Raw genomic sequence first — 23,069 nt, 5'->3', positions numbered from 1 at the left:
AAAGTTCAGTTCCTTTTGGGCTGGGGCTTGTCATCCACTACAAATGGAAAGTTATCAATCTTCTGTGGGTCTCTGGAAGGTCTGCAGAAACTCAAACTTTGTCATGTCTGTCTTCTGAACTTCAACTGAAAGAAAAACTGACCTAGACAATTAATGTTTACAAGTTTACCCATGAACATTAGCTTAAATGATAAGGCTTAAGTGTAATTAGCTCTTTGCTCCTTTTCTAAGTGAGTTGTACAACCATGACATGCAAACCTCCATGATGCATAGCAATCTCATCCTGAAGCGTCATGGAAAATTAATTAATTTCAGAGAATGAATCCATGCAGCTCATTTAAGGCGGTATAATTATCCCTTTGTGTACCCTTAATCACAAAAAATGCTAGTAAGGCAGTTTTAAACAGGAGAAGTATACGAAATACTGAAATACAGAACAAGTGTCTGTCTTATTTTTGCTTCATTACATTACAAAGACTCTTTTTGTGCAGCAAAAATACTTAGTGTGAGTGAATGTAGTTTTGTGATTCACTAATTAGACTTTCACTTAGCATCATCTAACTTCATCACATGGATAAATTAAGCAGTTTTTAGCATATTGGCTAGCAATCATGTTTATTAAACATTACTTATATGCTAAATCAAGCAGTCAAAATTTTAGCTTATTAGCTAGTGAGCTTGTTTGTTAAAAGCTTCTTACCCGGGAAAAGTTCTGTACATTAGCAGAGAAACAGGCTTCAGGTCTGTAAAGGTTGGAGCAACAAGGATTGCTCTGCTGCTTCAAAAGTATCAGCATTTCAACGTTTAAGGTTATGTTTATCTGTACATCTACTGGAGCCTACTTAAGCTCACAGTAACAGTATGCTAAAGGCCACGCCTAGCATGGCACGCTAATTTTGAGCAGGTATAAGTTTTAATGTTTAACAGCTTGGCATATAATGTCAGTCTTGCAGTTTACAGAGGTGGACAATCCTCCAGTGAAGATAAATGTTTCACCGATGGTCATTTGACTGTCTTTCAGTATGATTCTGCTAAAACTCACAGGCTGAATTGAGTTTTTCTGAGGTAAGCCATGGGAAAAGAAGGGACAGATTACATTTACTGATGCATATGTTGAAATGTTAGGGGCTTTAGCCTTGACAGTAGACTGCTCTACTTCAAGTTTCACATACTGAACTCTCTGATCTTGCTTGGAAATGATGAGTTATTGAAACAAATTTATTAACTGAACAGTTAGTGGTTCTTCAACCAAGGTTTGTAAAACATCAAAAGGAGGACCGAACAGGATCAGTGTAACATGATTTATTTTTCTGTACCGCAGCACTAGGTTTTCTCAGTTACATGTATTCCAATTATGTAATGAGTTTTGAACAAATCTGTGGTGTAAGTGTCAAAATTGTGGCCTGTGACTGGAGTGCACCTCCCAGCACTGAGGCAGAGCAGATCTTTGAGCAATGCTTTTACTCTTCACAAGCAAACCTCTGGTGGTGCCCTTGACAAAAGCACTTAACCCCACCTGCTCCAGCTGAGCTGTATTGAGCAACTCCCTGAAGTCACTTTGTTAAATTGAATGAGGGTGATACAGGTTGTATTGATAAAAGGGCTCCCAGTGATCTTTAGTTAACAAAAGGTATGAAAAAGACTGAAAGAGATAGTAACAACTTTGTCCAGCTTTTTAGTTTTATCTTTCAGTTGCCCTCTTTGAAGTACATGCTTTTTAGCAAGAATCCTTAGCCTACTTAGGTTTTGATCTTCTTAGTTATTCAACACTGGGACTGTAGCCTAATACAACTACTGTCGGCACCTATTTCTCTCTTAAAATATTTCATATTTATGCCATTGACATATACCATTGACAAATCAAGTGATTTAACAAGAATCATCTGCAATGTTCTGCTTATAATAGATAGGTTCTGATATTCATGTAATTTAGATGCCACTTTGACATGCAGCAACCTTACAGTAGATCTAACTGGGTGTCGTACTGGTTCTACAGCTGTAGAGCCAGTAACACACCTCAAACTGCTACACACCACAAAATCTGCCCGAGGCATTCACCCATCTTCGAAAATCCTAGATCCAAATGCAATCTGGCATCTATGGAAGTCAGAACAAGCCAGATTCAGAGAGCTCCCACCCCACAAACCTCCACAACATCCAAAACATATTTTGCTACGTTATGGTTTCTCAGACATCACAAGACACACTCTGGGATTTCTTTGCGCAGTCCTGATGAGTCACACGATAGTAACACAGTATTATTACAGATATTTAAAACAGGTAGCTCTTGAAAATGAGACCTCATGTCTTAGTGAGATTTACCTGTATAAATAAAGGTGAAATACAAAAGTAAAAACCACAGAAATGTAGCTGCTTAATGAATACTAATACTTAATCTTCAGACATTGATTACATTTAGCTGCATAACTATATTTATTGAATAACACAAAATAGTAATAGTTAAGAACTGATTGATGGAATAAACAATTATTTATATGGCTTTAAGGCAGGTGTGTCCAACTCCAGGCCTCAAGGGTCGGTGCCCTGCAGGTGTTTTGGTAAAATAGATGCAGTAAAAGAAAAACACTCTGTCATGAACTGATCTCCCCAGATTGCAGATCTCAGTGTTATTGAAACAGCGTGGGATCATCTCAACAGAAAGGAACTGTTCATTTATTTATGTCAGGAAGTAATTCTAGGCAAACAAACACAGTACTATCAGAACTTGAGTTACACTGCCTGCTAAAGCAATAGTGAAGATTCTTTATTTTCTGTTATGTGTTCGTATGTCTCTGATGAAAGCAGTACAACTGACTGGATAACTAATTAGTAGCATCGCTGTATACATCATCCATCTGACTGCCTCACTAATGGACTGATACACTGCTTTACCCACGCTGCCTGTCAAATTGACTGACATGACTGATGCATTGCGTGACTGGTTGAATGACCATCTGACACAGCAGCTTGCTGACAGATATACTAGCTTTCTGACTGACTACACAACTGAGAATTTAAGAGAGTGACTGGCTGTGGAGGCCATTGATGGACTGTCAGTATATTCTTAATAGAAGGTAAGCAGCAAAGTGTGCCCATGCCATGAGAAGCCCGAGTGACCAGTGTGCTAATAGCATGACCTCCTATGTAATACTAAAAGGAGAGGGTGGGGAATAGAGTAAGAGACAGTGACAGAACAAAGGTAAGAATATGCATGAAGAGAAGAAGAAACACATTTATTACATAAGAAGAAAAGGGGAAATTGCGGTGAGAAAATACCCCTCTTTAAGTCTGTTGTTACTGATTCTGAAGGACAGGGACACACAGCTGTTGTTAAGGACAAATAGGAGAGACTGATAAAAAGCAGACAAGGAGAATTAGAAGGTGAAATTGAGAAGATCAGTGCTTTTTAATGTAGAGTAGAGGCCGATAATGAGTGAAGGGAAGAGACATGGTAAGGGCAAAGCCTGAGCACTGGGGTAGAAAAATTTCATGGAGGTAGAATTTGGAAAAAAGATTCTTTCTATGTCCCTTTAGGCAACACAGAATATTGATTGTATCCATGGTCATTTAATGTGTGTGGTAATGCAGCTGTGTGCCAAGATCGTTGTACTTTTACAGTAACTGTGCACACTCCAGCATTCATTGTGTATGTCTGAATGTGTGTATGTCTTTGTACCCCTGGGCAAAGGGCATAAGTGATGAACTCGCCACTATAAATTTCTCATATTCAGCTATGAATGATGCATTTTGAGTGTGGGATCTATGCACCTCCAGGATAGGATAGCATAGTTTAAGTGTTTGAATACACTGAGAGATGCAGCAAAATCACATTTGCAGTATAGCATAATATCATTTTTAAGCACAAATCTGAAACATTTAAAGTACAAAAAGTAAAAAGAAGTATCAAAGAGAATGGAGTAATTTCAGTGGCTCGGACTTGATGATTACAGCTTTAAAATTAAACATTGTTTTCATAACACTGAAGACAATAAACTGTCGGCACTGTTTTCAGCACAGCATTAGGTGATGCTCATATATTGCTGAAAGGCCAACTTTTGACTGGTACTGCAAAGACCCCAATTAAGCACAGAGCAAACAAACACTAACAGTAACTTAAATACATAGTGCATTGAGTTAGGGGTGGGACTTTCCTCAAATGGATATTTTTTCTTCTGCTGTAACAATAGCTGTTTTCTCTCATGTTTATTGTAACAAGCTTGGATGTATGACTGGCTAAATATATATTCAGTCAAACAGAAGAAAACACAAAAACTAAATAACAGACAGTGTTAAAATTGTTTTGCTTGACCAGCATGGCATCCATTCCCCAGTTTTTTTCCTGCACAGTTAATGTTAAGATAATTAAAATGACATTAACTGTGAGAAAGCTGCTGTTTTGTTGTGCATGCTGAATACGCTGTGGATCACCTTGAATGTCACATGAAGAAATAATCTTGTTTAAATCCATCTCCTTTGTTTTAAATGTTCAAATACGATAGTTAAGAATAAAGCAGGAAGCAAGGATATTCCTCTAATACCATTACCTTTCATCAGGGGACAATGGCAGATGCACTTACGCCGCAGAAGTTGGTATTACACAACAGCGGCTGTGTTTATGCAGGTCTCTTACAGGCTGAAAATGTGCCTGTATTAAGCCGTTCTTCTTGCTTATACCACCTATATAATATGCAGATGCAAGTGCGGAAAGAAATTAAAGGGATACGTGAAACACTAAAGGCTGCCCGAGCTCTACCAATCTTGCAGTCCAAACATTAACAGCACATCGATGCTGAACGATTATGTAAAAACATGCATTATGTTTCAAGCCGCTGTTTTTAAATGAGTCATTTCAGTGCTGTGTGTACAATGTCATAATTGTTGTTTTGTTTGAAGCGGGTGAGCTGAATTGGATGAGGAGTGATGTGGAGTTCTTATATCACTTTGACCTTTGATTTGAACTCTTCAGACCAGAGTGTCCATTCTGTTTCTTTTCTGCTATGTGACTCTTAAGAACACAAGTTCAGCTATCTTACTAAATCTTGATCAGAACCTGGACTTTATTTATTTCATGGTTTTTAGTCATATGCAAGTGTTCAGCTTACATAAATACAGAAATACAGTATACAAGGAAAGAACAGAGTTTTATGTTTCTTGAGCAAAGTACCTTACCTTCGCCTGATATTTCCTCATTCCATATTACACTGATAGCACTTACCCAAACAAGTCTTTAATGGAAAGTTTAAACTAGTTTAGAGCTACTTCAGTTTCACTTGCATCCAGTTCTCCACTTCCAGTACCGCGCTAATGTAAGGTGCTAATAAATGGAAAGAGACTTGGCGACAGCCATCTGCCAAGTTAAGCAGTGGACAATGCAGCTGAGAATAAACAGCTATAAAATACTATACTGCGAAAAAGTCTTAAGGCACCTCCCATTTCTTTATATTTGGCTTGGAAATTTGGAGAGTGGGCACAAGGGTCTAAAGTTAACATTTGCTGTGACCACCTTTATTCTTCAACACAGCATGAACTCTGTTGGGCAAGCTTGCTGTTTCTAAATTTTTGAAGTGGTCTTCAGGAATAGTCCTCCAGGCTTCTTGAAAGACATTTTTTGTCTGCCTTTTGTTCTGTTCTCTGTCAAGATGATCCCACACTGCTTCAGTAATGTTGATGTCTGGGCTCTGGTGAGACCAATCCATGACTGATAGTGTTCCCCTGTCTGTTTTCACTAGGTAGTTATGCTTTTGCTCCATTGGCAATGTGTCACAAGCTTTCCAGATGGTATTCCATGATGGATCAAGATTTGACAGTACCTTATTGTGTTATACTTCCATCCATTCCCCAAATCATGACAGAGCCTCTACTGTTTTTTGCAGATAGCCATAGACACTCATTGTTGTACCTGTCTCTTGACCCTTTCTGTACATAGTGATGATAGTTTAAGCTAAAACATTTCAAAGTGGAATTCATCACTCTATAAAGGTCTATGTAATTTGCAACCAATGGATCTGTAAGACCCGTTAAAGTTAATCTCAACTGAACTAAACTGAAGGACTGGATGAATATATATACTCGATATTGTGTAGCTGGATATTTTTCCTCCAACTCGCCAGTTTCCTCAGCTTTTTTAAGCATACACTGCTCACCTTGTGCAAAATTATTGAATAGTAGCTCCATTAGAATCACCTCATTAATAAACATTAACAAAGAAAAAAACACATTCCTCTGCCAATGTCCAAAGAACGACTTTGAGAGATTTTCAGAAAGCCTGGAGAACTTTTGCTCAAACTACAGTGTATAAAGAAATAAGGAGTGGCTCAAGAGTTTTGCACAGTACTCTATATTGATTATCCTGAGGTCTATAGCCTACAGTGTTACGGTGCCCTCATGAATATTCAATCCCTTCAAACCACTGCTGTTCAGATTTTTCAGCTTCCTACTGTGTGCGGCTGAATGGACTCACTGTAGTACATGGGTATTAAGCACATCACTCATGGCCGTTGCAGGGAGGAAAGAAGTCCAGATTTTTCCATCTGGTCTCCTGCTTGATGTTTTATTCATCTGAATGACCCTGTTTCCTGATCTATGATCTTAAGAGACTCAGCCACGCACACACCAATGACACCACCCTCCCACATGCTTATACGCAATTTATCAGTGAGACATAAATTTGAAGATCACCTTAAACATTAGATGAACCATGCGGCTTGTAAATAAACACTCGATATCTCCTTTACATACCTCACATACTCTGACTTCCAAAACATTTGTTCAAACCCATCCTGATTCCAGCCTCTGTCTGAGTCTCTGTCTGTGTCCTTCACTATGGCTCACTGTCATTTTCATATCTTATTGAAGGACTGTCCTTACTCTTTCAGTGAGGTGCTGTTGTGCTATTAGCGAGGCGTACACAGACACTGACATCTTGAGGGAGCAACAAGGTGAGGAAAATCTCCGGCTGATGGATGTAATTTTCCATGATCACCTCTTCTGTCCTTTGAGTTCTTCTTTGTGAATATGTCCTCCATTTACCCTCTCAAACTCATATTCTGTTTATTTTTCTGTGCTCGTTGGTACATTGTCAGCATAGATGCACAATTCAGGAGAGTTAGAGCATATATATCCCAATAATAGAAATGCAGACAGTGACATATATTCTAGACAGGTGAGTTTTTCCACACCACACACATAATAGGTAAACATGTTTGCATCTGGTTCCGTGGACAACTCACTCACCAGTTCATCTGGACTCCGATGATGGCGTGAGGAAATTGGCATGCCAGGTAAAAGGCATTGATCTTTTCATACGATACAGGGTTGTGCTGTAAGATTTTTGGTCATGACATTCACACGATGTCCAGCTTTTAAAGTTGGGATTGGTACAATACATGATCCAAATATTGGATTGGAGCATTCCTTGACTTCCTGACGGCCTGAAAAACTTGATTCCAGGTTATGATTTAAGTCAAAAGCTCTAACATTGTTATTATGTGCTTTAGCTGACTGACTTGCAATGTAATCAATAATCACGTTGTCATGTTTTGGTTGGCAATGTACAGTCCCAATCAAAAGTTTGAGACCACTTGAAAAACGGCAAAAAACGTATTTTGCATAGTTGGATCTTAACAAGGTTCCAAGTAGAGCTTCAACATGCAACAAGAAGAAATGGGAGTGAAGCAAAACATTTTTTTGAGCAATTTGTTGAAAACAACGCTTTATTTAAAAGTTTAGGACCACACCTCCAAAAAACCCTGTAAACCCTGTAAATGAAAACATCTCAGGTGGGATCTGCTTGTCATGCCAGTAACGTTGGAAACCATCAGGACCATCAAGATTAAATTTTTTTTCTCATCAGAGAATAAAACTTCCTTCCACCTTTCAGTGTCCCATGTTTGGTGCTCTCTTGCAAAGTCCAAACGGTCAGTTCTGTGGCTTTCAAGGAGACCTTTGAAGACGTTTTTTGGTTTTGAAGCCCTTCAGTCTCAGATGCTGTCTGATGGTTATGGAGTTGCAGTCGACACCATTAACGGTCGTAATTTGGGTCGAGGATTTCCAATGTCTTGACGGACTGCCAATTGGTTCCTCAGTTCTGGTGAAATCTTTTTGGGTCTTTTACTTGACTTGTTTGTTCCATAACCCCCAGGATCATTTAAGAAATTCCAAATGACTGTCTTACTACTTCCCACCCCATTACCAATGGCGTCCTGCGAGAGACCCTGTTTATGCAGTTCAACAACCTGACAACGTTAAAAACGAAATGTTTTTTGTGCTTTTGCCATCAGAACATCATGACAATGTGAGTACCTGACAGAAATGATGATGAAACCACGTTTTTTTCACAGATTTGACCTTTTACAAGCATGTGGTTCTAAGTGTTTTACCAACTGGAAAACAACTTGTTTCAGTTTAAGCTTTGTTTTCAATAACTTGCATGGTCAAATAATTGTTTTGTCTCACTCCCATTTCTTCTTGTTGCATGTTGAAGCTCTACTTGGAACCTTGTTAAGATTAACCATGCAAAATATGATATTTTTTGCCATTTTTTTTAAATGTTCTAAAACTTCTTATTGGGACTGCATTACTGCAGGATAGTATTCTGTGGTTTCCATGCATGCATGTATCTGTAAGAAGTAGAAAGATGAGGTGATCTATAATCAATGTTAGGTCTTCTTCTCTCTCCTTCTAAAATATATATCAATTGAATGCATTCTATATTGTGTGTGTGTGTGTTTGTGTATAAACTGCAAATGTTGACTTTTGAATTTCATCGCTAAGCAATATGTTTAATTTTTTTTCTCATGCAACCATGTGTTTTCAGTATTCAGTCACTGCTCTAGGTTTAATCTGGACATTCATTCTGCTGTTGCTGGAGACTTTTTGAACTGAACATGTATAGTCCACCAGTGGATCTTTCTTTTAAAAATCTCAGCAATGTTGCAGGTAGTATATTTTTAAAAATCCTGAAATATAAAGTAGATAATGAAATAGTGTTTACTTTTAAATATATTTCTTCCATTAATAATTATTTAAGTGCTCCTGGGGGGTGAGCTTTTTGGTAGGAAGTATTTTCTAGGACAGCACTTGCTCTTACAAAACCACCTAATTATAGTTAGTGTATCAACTGCTGTTATCAAAATGCATGAATTTAAATACTGCAATGTTTACACACTAGCATAATCTAGTCACACAAACTTGTAACTTATTGTTTTTAAAGCATTTTAAAATAAAATACTTCAAATCACTTCTTATTTCTACAGTATAAAATTCTGTGAACATGACTGCAGTAATCACTTTAATAGAGCGGCTTTAAGCAGCAGAAATAAAACCGCATATAAACAAGTACCAAAGCTGCCCGTATAATGTATCACGTCTCATTATGTTATTTTTGGTTCAGGTGCATTGGCAGAGCTGCCCCGAAGTCTGCTCCGCCCTTTAACCACAAACTCAAAGGGGAAGTACCTGAGCTGCTCTCTGCGTCTCAGTAATAACAGCCTCACCGACCTTGTTGGCCTCCAGTACACGATCAACCACTTTTTTGCACAACCATCAAAGCTTGGATGGTTGGATCTGTCCTTCAACAAAATCACCTGCATAGAACCTGTAAGAATCATTTTTGTTCTTCTAATAGCTCATTTTCAGTTTTCTATGTCTTCTTCTGAAATTAGCCCCTGTCTTTGATGTATAATTACACACGTCTTATACAAAACATTTGTTCTCCCTGTTTATTTATGAAATGTTTATAATCTACATTTGTTTCCCCAAAATGCAATAAATTCTGATATCTTCGCAAGCTAACCAGCATTTTATTGATTTAAATTTACAACTAAGCCCTGTTACAGGTTTTGTGTGAGCTGAAAGAACTGCGTGTGCTGTATCTTCATGGCAACAGCATCTGGAACCTGTCAGAAGTGGACAAGCTGAGAGAGCTCCAGCATCTGCACACAATCACATTGCATGGCAATCTCATAGAAACAAGCAAAGGCTACAGGTGCAAGCTCATTTTCAGCAATTTCACTTAAGACAGACATTCTGTTCTCAGAGCTGATCTGAAGTTGCAGTGTGTGGAGTTATACACAGGCTGGTTCTAGATTGGTTGTAGATAGTTGATAGCAAGAGGCTAGGCCAGAAGCAGAGAAGAAGAAAAGCAAAAAAAAAAAAAAAGAATTAGAAAGAAAAAAATACCCCGACAAAACCTGCTTCATAGATTCATAGATCGTGCGGCATGTTGAGGATAACTCATATGTTGAGTCTAACTTGACAGTTGTTTCAGGGGGCTATGTTTTTTTAATGGGAAATCACAGGTGTGTAAGAGGGAATATTTGATCAGAAATGTAATAACTATTTTAGCAAAGTGGCAAAACAAGAGCTAAAATATTCTTCCTATTAAAGTACAGAATTTACCTAAAGTAGGTAAAGTAAACTTCCTTTTTATGAAAAATGTCATTAACTGAATATATGTAGTACTGTACCAAGTACCATAATATTCTAGTTTAAACAGTATTTGTAATAACTAATGCACTGAATCTAATCATATATCTTTTGCAACACCTACAGATATAGACAGAGAAATGTCACATTGAGATATGTGATACCTCTGATACCTGCTTATGTCTACATTAGATGTGTCAGGTTATTAGGTTCAATATCTCAGGGATATAGCTTTTTGATTTAATTGTGTGGATGCTTTAAGCATCCACACTATTGAGTTCCTGTTTCTCTTTATTCTTTATTATTATTATTATTATTCTAGTTGCTTCCGTACACTTTTCGCCGTTTAACTACTTCCACAATTTTCAGCCGATTTTCACCGTTCAAATTTTAAACTATTCTTCTACTGTTTTACTTTTATGCCTCTTAAAGTTTTGAGTTGCAAAATTGTGATTTTTCACAAAATACATGTGTTGTTATGGTTGCTATGCTCTTGGCTTCCAGTGTGCCACTGAAGGTTTTGCAATTTTCACTTCATGTCCGAACAACTTCCTGCTACTTGCTCAATTTTCACTCAACTTCCACAAATTATACATCAAAACGTAGGTATTTTTGCTGGCTTTCAGAAAATGTCACCATCATTGTTGTGGGATTTATAGAATTTTTGCAAATCTCCTCAGACTAACACAAGGTCAGAAAACTCTCCATATAAAGTGAATGGAGAGCTTGTTCAAAATCACCGCTGGATTTCTGTAATGAGAGGCATATTCGAATCGTCATATCTCCTTAACGAAGCAAAGTTAAGACATGAGGCTTGTCCCCGAATATCTTCAGACACCCCTGACGCTCACAATTCAAGAATTTCTTTCTCACCTATTACCGTTCTGAAATGAGTTGGACTTGTTTGAGGGTAGGAAATTCGTCCTTCGCTCAGATTTCTTCAGATTTCAAACTGTGGAAATGAACCACTTTTTTCTCTCGTCATAACTTTTTGTTGGATTTCCACAGAGACCTGAAAATTTCCATGATTGTTCACCAAAGCCTGCTGTCTCTTACGGTGAAAGAATGATATCGATACTCCAAATAGATTTCAAGTCACAAAGCGTTGTTTGAGGGCAAGTCAAGGCAGTTTTTGCTTCGCTCTACTCAGTTATGGTGCATTAGAAGTCAAATATCTTTAATAATTCATATTTTAATGATAAATTGTAAACACTTGAAGATTCCCCCATCTCTTCTGAACAAAACGGTGTAAGAATGACCGCTCTAGCCCCTACGGTTTGGAAATTATGGTCATTTGTTTGAGGGGAGTCCTCACTATGAGAAATAGGCTGCAATAATCCTGTGCCTCTCTGTGCTGCGTGTGTAAAAAGAGGCACATGTTTTGGCGGGAAAAAGTACACAGGCTCTCTGATTGGTGGATTCAAATTCAGCAGCTCCCAGGCTGACCTAGAAACTTACTTCTCTCTCCCTGTGCATTTTTTTGCTGATTTTTTCATTTAACAAGTATATTTGAGGGACCCTCAGCATGTTCAGCATTTTTTCAGCTGTCCATTTTGCTTTTCCAATTTTTCTGTTTAATTTATTACTATTGTGCTAAATAATACTATTTCTGCTATTTTATAAGATTTGTGCCTAATATAGTATTTCTGCTAAATTACAATATTTCTGCTTTTTATACTATTTGTGCTAAAACATAGTATTTCTACTAAATGTAGTATTTATGCTTAATCATACTATTTCTGCTTTTTATGGGATTTGTGCCTAATATAGTATTTCTGCTTTTTATAGGATTTTTGCTCAAACATAGTATTTCTACTAAATGTAGTGTTTATGCTTAATCATACTATTTCTGCTTTTCATAAGATTTGTGCCTAATATAGTATTTCTGCTAAATTATAGTATTTATTATTTTTATAGGATTTGTGCCAAACATAGTATTTCTGCTAAATTATAGTATTTCTGCTTTTTATACTATTTGTGCCTAATATAGTATTTCTGCTTTTTATAGGATTTGTGCCTAATATAATATTTCTGCTTTTTATAGGATTTGTACCTAATATAGTATTTCTGCTTTTTATAGGATTTGTGCTTAATATAGTATTTCTGCTAAATTATAGTATTTCTGCTTTTTATAGTATCTGTGCTAAAACATAGTATTTCTACTAAATGTAGTATGTATGCTTAATCATAGTATTTCTATATATATATCTGCCAGGTCCCCAGGCAGCCAATCCTCTGTGAGGACTGAGAAATTCAAATTTTCAAATCAGGGCCTGCACGGCTTCCCAGCCAATCATATATGTGTCCTGAGGCATTCAAATTTGCATATTGGGGCCTTCATGGCTTCTAAGCCAGCCAATCATATCTGAGGGCTGAGGAATTCAAATCCACAAATCAGGGCCTGCACAGCTTCCCAGCCAGCCAATCATGTATGTGGCCTCAGGCATTCAAATTTGCATATTGGGGGAATTTGTGGCTTCTAAGTCAACAAGTCATCCATGTCGTATATCTCTAAAAATTCACATTTTAATGATAAATTGTTAACACTGGAAGATTCCCCCATCTCTTCTGAACAAAACGGTGTAAGAATGACCGCTCTAGCCCCTACGGTTTAGAAATTATGGTCATTTGTTTGAGGGGAGTCCTCACTATGAGAAATAGGCTGCAATAATCCTGTGCCTCTCTGTGCTGCTGCGTGTGTAAAAAGATGCACCTGTTTTGGCGGGAAAAAGTACACAGGCTCTCTGATTGGTGGATTCAAATTCAGCAGCTCCCAGGCTGACCTAGAAACTTACTTCTCTCTCCCTGTGCATTTTTTTGCTGATTTTTTCATTTAACAAGTATATTTGAGGGACCCTCAGCATGTTCAGCATTTTTTCAGCTGTCCATTTTGCTTTTCCAATTTTTCTGTTTAACTTATTACTATTGTGCTAAATCATACTGTTTCTGCTATTTTACAAAATTTGTGCTTAATATAGTATTTCTGCTTTTAATAGGATTTGTGCTTAATATAGTATTTCTGCTTTTTATAGAATTTGTGCTTAATATAGTATTTCTGCTTTTTATAGGATTTGTGCTTAATATAGTATTTCTGCTAAATTATAGTATTTCTGCTTTTTATAGGATTTGTGCTAAAACATAGTATTTCTACTAAATGTAGTATTTATGCTTAATCATACTATTTCTGCTTTTTATAGGATTTGTGCTTAATATAGTATTTCTGCTAAATTATAGTATTTCTGCTTTTTATAGGATTTGTGCTAAAACATAGTATTTCTACTAAATGTAGTATTTATGCTTAATCATAGTATTTCTATATATTTCTGCCTGGTCCCCAGGCAGCCAATCCTCTGTGAGGACTTAGACATTCAAATTTTCAAATCAGGTCCTGCACGGTTTCCCAGCCAATCATATATGTGTCCTGAGGCATTCAAATTTGCATATTGGGGACTTCATGGCTTCTAAGCCAGCCAATCATATCTGAGGGCTGAGGAATTCAAATCCACAAATCAGGGCCTGCACAGCTTCCCAGCCAGCCAATCATGTATGTGGGCTCCAGGTATTCAAATTTGCATATTGGGGAATTCGTGGCTTCTAAGTCAACAAGTCATCCGTGTGATATATCTCTAAAAATTCATATTTTAATGATAAATTGTCAACACTTGAAGATTCCCCCATCTCTTCTGAACAAAACGGTGTAAGAATGACCGTTCTAGCTCCTACGGTTAGGAAATTATGGTCATTTGTTTGAGGGGAGTCGTCATTATGAGAAATAGACTGCAATGATCCTGTGTCTCTCTGTGCTGCGTGTGTAAAAAGGATGCACCTGTTTTGGAGGGAAAGAGTGCACAGGCTCTCTGATTGGTGGATTCAAATTCAGCAGCTCCCAGGCTGACCTAGAAACTCACTTTTCTCTCCCTGTGTGTGTGTGTGTGTGTGTGTGTGTGTGTGTGTGTGTGTGTGTGACAGAGAGAGAGAGAGAGAGAGAGAGAAAGGCTTTTAATGGGATGATCTCATTCTAAGATTCAAATTCAATATATTTAGACTGGTTGACTGAATTGGATCTTGTGTGTGTGTCTCTCTGTGCATGTGTGTTTTCTTATGTGTACATATTTGTGATTGTGTGGCTGTTATAGATTTTTTTGCTGATTTTTTTCATTTAACAAGTATAGTTGAGGGACCTTCAGCATGTTCATCATTTTTTCAGCTGTCCATTTTTGCTTTTCCAATTTTTCTGTTTAACTTATTACTATTGTGCTAAATCATACTATTTCTGCTATTTTATAAGATTTGTGCCAAATACCGTATTTCTGCCAAATATAGTATTTCTGATTAATTATAGTTTTTTCTACCAAATCATAGTACAGTATTTCTGCTTTTTATTGGGTTTGTGCTTAATATAGTATTTCTGCTAAATTATAGTATTTCTGCTTTTTATAGTATTTGTGCTAAATTATAGTATTTCTGCCAAATTATAATATTTGTGCTAAAACATAGTCTTAATTTAAAATTACAATATTCATAGTTCATCACAGTGTCTCTGGTAAATCACAATATTTCTGCTCTGTTGTACTATTTTTCTAAATCATAGTGTTTCTGTAATGTTTAAGTATTTTTGGCTAAATATATTCTTTCTGTTATCTTATACTATTTCTCCTAAATTCTTGTATTTTTGAGAAGTTATCATGTTTCTGGTAAGTTACAATATTTCTGCTAAATTCTGCTATGCTATTGTATTTCTGCCAAGTATTATGTTTCCTCTAAGATATTGCAGTTCTGCTAAGTTATTCCATTTTAGCAAACTTCTTTTGCTTCTGCAAAGTTTTTACAATTTCTGCAACTTTTCAGCTTTTTCAGCTACTTTTTGCATACAGCTTCAGCTTTAAGCATCCACACTGCATTTTCGCAGGAAATGCAAATTTTTCTAGTTTTCATCTCACTTCATACTCTCATTTATGTGAAAAATCAGCAAAGTCTGCTTCACAAAGACTTAGACATATCGTCCTTATTTAAAATCAAATGTTAATGCTGATATGAATTTTCATATATGGAAGCACTCAACATGTCCACGGTGCCCTTGGAGTCAAAGCTGACTTTGACGTGTGTGCCTTTTTGTGTGTTTAGGAATTACGTGATTTCTGTATTGCCTCAGCTGAAGACGATGGACTTCAGCGGTGTGACACGAGATGAGCGGGTCATGGCAGATATCTGGCGTTCTCACGGCACCAAAAAAAAACCCCGAGACCATTAAGTGTTTCTGCTGAATAAAAATGGTTGTCCTCTCGTCACCAGCCTGTTTTTTTTTTTTTCTCAATTCCCTGCGTCAGATCTTGGTATCCATGTTATTTACAGCTGAGCTAATATCCTGTGAGCATTCTCATTTTTGACCTATGGGCTGTGGCTATGGTCACCCATCTTCCTGCTTGATTACTGCAGTAGTAATTAGGAGGTAATCAGACTCTCGGTGGCCATCGTCACGACATGATGTCACAATCGGCGCACTACTTGTACAAATCTGAACATGCTGATGTGGCCCAGGGGTTATCGGTTGAAGTTAGAATCACTGTGACAGCTCAGACAATGTGAAGGACCTTGCGTAAAGTCAACTTCAGTGAACTGCGGTTGAACTGTGAAATACAGTTGCTTCCTCTTTTGGGATATTTCATATTGGGAGCACATTCTGTGATTAGACGAGTGTAAAATGAATTTGTTCAACTCAGAAGGGATCCAGCACATTTGGCATGACCCTCGATGGGAATACCTCAGTGAAAACATAGTCCTGACTCCCACCAGTTAAGCTAGAAGATGGGACTGTGATGATATGGGTCTGCATGACGAGTGTTGGGGATATGATATTATAGAGGGCACTTTGAATGCCCAGGGACATACAACACTTTACTGCCCCATGTCCAGAGGTCTATTGGAACAACAATATTCCTACTTGATCACAATCAAAATCACGCTGCTAAAATCACGCAAGAATTAAAAAATAAATCCAAACAATTACCTGACAAAGGAACATTTAAAATGTATAGTTGCAGCTTGTAATCACACCCACCTATATAGCAAATGTGACTTCATTAAATATACATACACATAAGCAAGCTTGAGTCTCTGGTATTGCCATCTGGTCTCGTTAGGGAAGAAATGTGCACCATTTATTAGTTTCTAGGCTGATTTAACTGGCTGTCCTCCAGGCTCTTTTTTGGTATAGATTCATCATTTTCTCTGAAAAACTTTAATTGGTGTGAATTAAATATGCCTGTATCAGCAAACACACCACACGACACAAAAACGGACCAATAAAACCAACACAAATGATATCATCTAAGTTCACATCAAGACTTTGAGGTGCATAACACCTAAACTGATACTTTCCTAAGGGTTTTCTAAACGGAAGTATTTAAGCCCCTGTTTCCTTTGAAACCTGCACTTACATGGTTCTTTTGAAACAGCGTTTAGACCATGTGTCAAACTGTGCAGTGAAGCCAGAATCAATGAATATCTTTCAGTCACGATGGCAGCTGCTCTCAGCAGGATGGCCCGCTTTGTACAGTGCTTGAGGAAACACTTGCATGCACTTTGCCGATTTTGACGACTAGCTATTGCACATCGACTTCCCTTTTTTTGACATTTCGCATGTCGAAAGCTGTAGTGAAATACAATAAACATGTCCCATAAGTCGTCACAGCCATTGTTCGCATTTTTAGAAGCTATGGTCAGTCGGCATAGACGTCTGTCCTGCCCATTTGGTAGAATACACAGTATTCCATTGTACTCTATGAATTCAGAATGGAAAGCGTTAGCTACTCTTGTCATGTTCTCTTTGCTGCAGATGGGAATGGCAGTCAAAGTTTGTTATTTATTAATGATTGTGCAAAAAAAGAATTATAGAAAGCATTAGTGCAAATGTATTAATAAATAACATCCACACTATGAATCTGAAAAACAACATTAGGAAGGGTTGATACAGAAATGAGTGTGGGATCATTTCCTCACGGACATTTTCAGCTGTCACAAAAAGGAGAGCTGTTGTACACTTTTATGGAGAATGGTAGAACTGATATCCTGAAACGTTCTTTGTGTCAGCGGGGTTAAATAAATCTGAGGGAGATGGGGCTCTGCTGCCTCGATAGTGTGGAATGGAGCAGGTGACGTGGGTTGTCTGCAGTTTTTCTTGTATTCAGTGACCTCCTGTTTCTGTCTGACTCCACATTCTGATTCTGGACAGTGATGGTTCCAACCTTGTGGATTATTTTGTTGATCCTTCTGGCATTGATGCTGCCCTCTACCCTCACCCCCACCACTTTGCAGAGAGCAGAAAAGTAGATGACCCTCGCTATCACAGACTGGTAGAGGATCTCCAGCATCTTGCTGCACAGATTGAAGGATCTGAACTTCTTCAGTAAGTAAGGAGTCTGTTTATCCCTTCTTGTACACGGCTTCACTGTCGGTCCTCTGGTCCAATCTGTCATTCAATTGATCACCCAAGTAGCTGTAGCCATGCATCAAATGTCTTTATGTAGTTTTTCTTTCTTTCTTTTCTTACCTTGTTAAGACGTCTGACACAGAGACCTAGCAACATTACTCACTAGAAAAAAGTGTATACCGTTGTAGTAAATAGTTCACAGGTATTTAAAGACAAGTCTTCCACAATGGCAGCTACAACTACAATATGCTAGCAATCAAGGCAACTGCATGGTGATTTTCAACATGGCACTGCACCTCTTTGAGATCAGTTTCACCTTGCAACAGCAAGAAATCACCCACAAAAATGTGTCTGGGAAAACAAATTTTTACTTGGCGGTTACCAGGAGGGTCACTGACTGGTGTTACTGTGTTACAGGCATTCTTGAGCAATCAGTTTCACAGGAACTGTCAGCAACCACTCGCAGCCAATGAGGGAATTATCTTGTTTCCCTAGCAACTAGTGGGTGGTTCCCAGGCCTGCCTCTTGGCCTAACTGAAAAGATCCTAAAACTGGATCTTTTTTTTTTCTGAACAATATCGCAGAGCCAGGTGTATCAAGACATTCACATAGACTCATGCTTGAGTCTATCTGGTTTTCTGTAATTCAAAACTGCATGTGTGCCATGACAGGATGACAGCTTTATGGTGGAAAGATTAGCCAAAAAACTGTCTGGCAAACACCTAATATCAGGAAATTGAAAAGAAAAATAGCTATAGCAAATACACAGGATCTTAAATTAAGTGGGGTTTTCCACTTGTCAATCTCTGATCTGCATGAAGTACATGGCCACCTGCAGAAACCGCATCCGTCCATCACTGTCCAATCTAAGCGCTCTGTGTGGTCAATCTCACCGCAGCCACACATTCACATTGTGAGATAAAAAGCTCTATCTTCTGCACTCCTGTGTGAGGAAACTATCAAAGTCAAAGCTATCATCCCTAAAAGGACCTAACAGAAGTGCACCTAGCACCATGTGGCTTTGATGTGGTCTGAGCAGGCAGGTGACATGCACAAATCCCAGTAATCCGCGACACTAAAACTGTACTGCACCGCTTGATCGTCAGTGACACACTCCCCACTGTGCCTTTCCTCCCACTAGGTGCTCCCATCAGGAGAAGTGACATCACTAAGGGACGTACTGTGCTTCAACGGATTGTTTTTGTCAAGTCTGAAAGCTCAAGCTAAAACAGACAGTTATATTTTCAGGTGGGGATAAGTGGTGGTGGAGGGTTTGAAGAGTGAGCTGCAGCGTGGGAGTCATAAAAGACAGAGTCCAGAGAGCGTTATTTTATAAGCCCAGATGTGTTTAATAAATCATTTTCCCCCAGACCTAATTAAACACTTACTGCCTAGCCCTGTTAAGCCATTAACATCTGCTCTGCCAAATGAACCAGGAAGAGCTCCAGCATGAGATGAATTTAATGGTGGCAGGAAGAATAAATATAGTGTTCTCTTTCATGTTGCTCCTCTTTTTCTATTTTCTCTCCCCCTTTCTGTGTGGTAATATCTTGCTGTCTGACGTGGTAATTGCCTCAGCATATGCCGCATATATTGCTTAACATTTTTTGAGATTATTTAGATGGAAAATAATGCTGTTTCTGTTATAGAAGTGGATATAGGTTGTAGGAAATATGGGTAATTTTGTTTCATCTGTGTGTCTAAGGGATTCTTTAATAAAGCAATAATCCAAAATAGTTTGTGAGGCTTCTGTTTTGACTTCCTGTTTTATTTTGAAAATCAGCCGTACACGCAGTTCCATTTCTCACCTTTGTTCTATTTTCTGCCCTTTTCTTGTGCCAGTTAATCAATCACCTGCCTACTACTCCCCTGTTGTCCAGTTCCCCTCTCTCTCTGTTCAACGTAGCTGTTGAGCTTTCAGGCCGTCTTCTCATTGTTTGTTCTGTTTACTTGTGTCCCCTTCCCCCCCCCCCCCCCCCCCTGTTTTACTGTTAGAGAGTAAAAACCAAAGATTTAGCTCTGTGTTGGAAAAATTAAGCCAATGTGTAAGTACCTAAAAACCTGAATTCTCTCTGATAACCACCAGATAAAAATAGCTGTGGTTGCTAAAGGAATTCCAGTTCTAGAGAAGATGATGGAAAACCAGCTTTCTGTCTTTACCTCCGCAAACACTTTCCTATTGAATTTATGGGTCACTGTTGCCATTTGGGTCATTGAATATTAAAATGAGAAAAAAATAAATGGTCTTTTGGTCATACCATGATTCAGAGTTGACAATTATCTTTCAAACTACATGCTCATTGGCCAACGACTTCATTCATCACAAGTCAAACAGTCATTTCAAGGCTTCAGAATCAAATTTAAGGTTGGTGACGTCATGGTAACCACCTCCAAGTTTTATATTGTCTGTGGTTTCTGATAGACTTCCTCGTGTATAGACTTAGTAAGTTTATCATCTGTACCTCTTCCCTACCTCTTGTTGGGACTGTTTATCTAACAAAGTCCCTGTGCGTGACCCCGGTCTGTTTTGGATTAAAGACTTAAATTTGAGACTTCTCCCACTCTGCTGTGTCAGTCATAGATAATGAAATGCTGTCTGTCTCACAAAATGGTCGATTTTATTAACATATAACACATATCCATCATTAGAATGCATATTTATATGTCTTATTCTGCAAAACCCTATGTGAAGTCTTTCGATATAGAATATTATGAATATAGTGACATTTGAGTTCAGGCCACAAAATCAAGCTTGGCCTTAATAACAACAAATCAACAGGTGCTCTTCTAGAAATGTCATATATGCAGTTGCAAGCCACTTTGCAACCCAGCTCCCCCTGACATGCTGTGTCTGACATAATAAGTGTCACTGATGTCGTCTGTTCTCTGCAGAGGTCTTACCTGCTTGTAATTGCTTCTGGCTTTTCATTGAAGGCTGGAAATGTATGGTGTGTGAAGGAATAGTAATCTTATTTTAACTACGGTAGTTACAATTGAAACGATTAAAAAATGTCTCAGAAAAACATTGGTCCAGTGGTTTTCCCTCACAGTTAAACTTAAAGTTTGTGGACCTTGAAACCTGCGAAGGACAATGATCTGCATTACAGATTATATCCAAGAGATTAAAAGACTCTTTCTCATTTTGTTACAGTATTAAAATGCAAGTTAGCTACTATGTTATGTTGTGGAAGTGTTATATAATGCATCATTTAGGGTGCTAAATGGGGCCAGTTGAAAATCTGTGTAATCCTTTATACACCTGAAAGCTCTATCAGAGGAAAATTATACTGCAAGTTGTGGCAATGCATTAGTTTTCAGCTTTGAGGAAACTTATATTTTAATAAATATACTTGAGTATATCTAAGGCAGTTCAATAATAAACGAGGCAGATCTCATATATCCCCAGTTTTCTGTAGCTTAAACACATAAATCTTGACTTGGGTTTGTTAACTGCAACAAGGCAGCTTTAACTGAGGGCTTTAGAATAGGGAACCCATGTAAGTTTAAACATATTCTGAATTTGAAAGTGTTAACCATAAAAACACTATAAAAAAACGTGTGGTCTTGTGTTTAATTATGTAAAAATTCACCACAGTTATTATATGCTGCAGCAAAAACTGAACAATACATATTAAGATCATTTCTAATCAACAATTTCCTTAATACTATATCAAAAGTACTTTAGTACAGTAAAAGTAGAGTTTATAATGTTTAATGATAAAACAGCATGCTACTAATATGCACATATCTGTGCCAAATATCTGGGATGGAAATGACAGGTGCAAATATACCACAATGTCTAGTTATGATAATAAAACCCAAAGTGAAAACAGAACAACTGATATGAATGCAACACATCAAATGTACCTGTGGGGCTTCAAAAAAACAAACAAACAAACAAACAAACAAGGTTTTATTTGTACTTTTTTTTTGTTCTCACTCACCGAAAAAAAACCCATTTTGTTTTCTTTGAGTCTGAGAAAAATGTGAACATTTGTTGCATCATAAAATGTTGACAGAGGCGATTTACTTGAAATTTTAAATCATGATTTAAAATTCTTTACAAGTTGCCTTCTTCATTTTTTTAAATTCAATTCAGTCTTATTTATATAACACCAAATCACAACCACAGGTGCTGTTTATTGTAAGGTAGAGACCCTATTCCAATACAGAAAAAGAAAAAAAAAAAAAAAAGGGGCAGGGATAGCTCAGTAGGTAGAGTGGTGGCCCCATGATTGGAAGGTCGGGGGTTCGACTCCACTGAACGGCTACCCTGAGGTACCCCTGAGCAAGGTACCGTCCCTACACACTGCTCCCCGGGCGCTGCACTGGTGGCTGCCCACTGCTTCACTGGGTGAATGGGTTAAATGCAGAGGAACTATTTCCCTATGGGGACTAACACGCACACTTTAAAAAAAAAAAAATGATAAAATAGTGAAAACAGGCGAGAGTGGGAAGGAAAAACTCCCTTTTTAGATTCATCAGTATGATTCCATGTGAGTTACTACCATAACTGTTGATAAGCACATTTTTGCATTCAGCTCCCAAAATCTGTGCATTTGCATATCCATGTATGTACAATGTAAACAAAAGAGGAGCCAGTGTTACCTGTGGTCAACTTCTCCACTGGAAATTTTTAACTTGACTTTACTACCAATACAGAAATGGCACAAATTTCAGTTGAAACTGACTTACCTTAAAATAAAGATTATTCATTTTTTGCACGTTTATTTTTCTTCTTTTTTTTTTCTTTTGTTGGTGTTTTCTTCTTGTTTGCTCTGTACCTGTTGCTTTCCTATGTATCAGTGACAGCTACCTGCTTGCATACTATTATCCTCCTTCTCTATGTTCTCTATGTTACTTGTTAAGCACCTTGGCATACTCTTAGGGTTTTTAAGTGTGCTTTATAAATAAAGTTTATTATTATTATTATTATTATTGAGAAAATCCATTAAAGCTAGACCAAACTCAGTGAGAAAAAGGTGTGTTTTAAGAGAAGTTAGAGTTTTTGAGCTAAGATGAATAATCTGAGTGAATTTGTATAAGAAAAATTAAAAGGTACCATTTTTATATGCATTTCAAATGTACATCTATCCTGGATGTGTAACTTTGGTCTGCAGTACAGTTGAGGTTGGAAAGAGAATTTCACCTGTATGGATCAGTATTAAACATCAGTGGTGTTCAATCAGTTATGTGACAGTATCTTTAGCCACCT

At 37.7% G+C, this 23,069-nt stretch overlaps 1 protein-coding gene across 3 annotated transcripts; it reads left to right on the top strand.

Annotated features, from left to right (window-relative positions):
* Nucleotides 1–656: 656 nt before the first annotated feature.
* LOC309713414 (leucine-rich repeat-containing protein 51-like) lies at nt 657–15,676 on the top strand (the record flags this gene model as incomplete). Of its 3 annotated transcripts, XM_082545039.1 has the most annotated exons (6): nt 657–1,065; nt 6,876–6,938; nt 8,816–8,937; nt 9,392–9,597; nt 9,837–9,985; nt 15,550–15,676. In XM_082545039.1, exons 3-6 carry the CDS (start codon nt 8,886–8,888, stop codon nt 15,674–15,676), a joined length of 534 nt encoding a protein of 177 aa, XP_082401165.1. In that variant the 5' UTR covers nt 657–1,065; nt 6,876–6,938; nt 8,816–8,885. The 3 variants fall into 3 exon arrangements, with proteins under 3 accessions (XP_082401165.1, XP_082401166.1, XP_082401167.1); XM_082545040.1 differs by lacking the exon at nt 6,876–6,938; XM_082545041.1 differs by lacking the exons at nt 657–1,065; nt 6,876–6,938 and adding an exon at nt 8,250–8,293.
* Nucleotides 15,677–23,069: the final 7,393 nt, after the last annotated feature.

This window comes from Aulonocara stuartgranti, assembly GCF_965226115.1.
Source record: "Aulonocara stuartgranti genome assembly, chromosome: 8".
Lineage (NCBI taxonomy): Eukaryota > Metazoa > Chordata > Actinopteri > Cichliformes > Cichlidae > Aulonocara > Aulonocara stuartgranti.
This window is presented reverse-complemented; position numbering and strand designations above follow the sequence as displayed.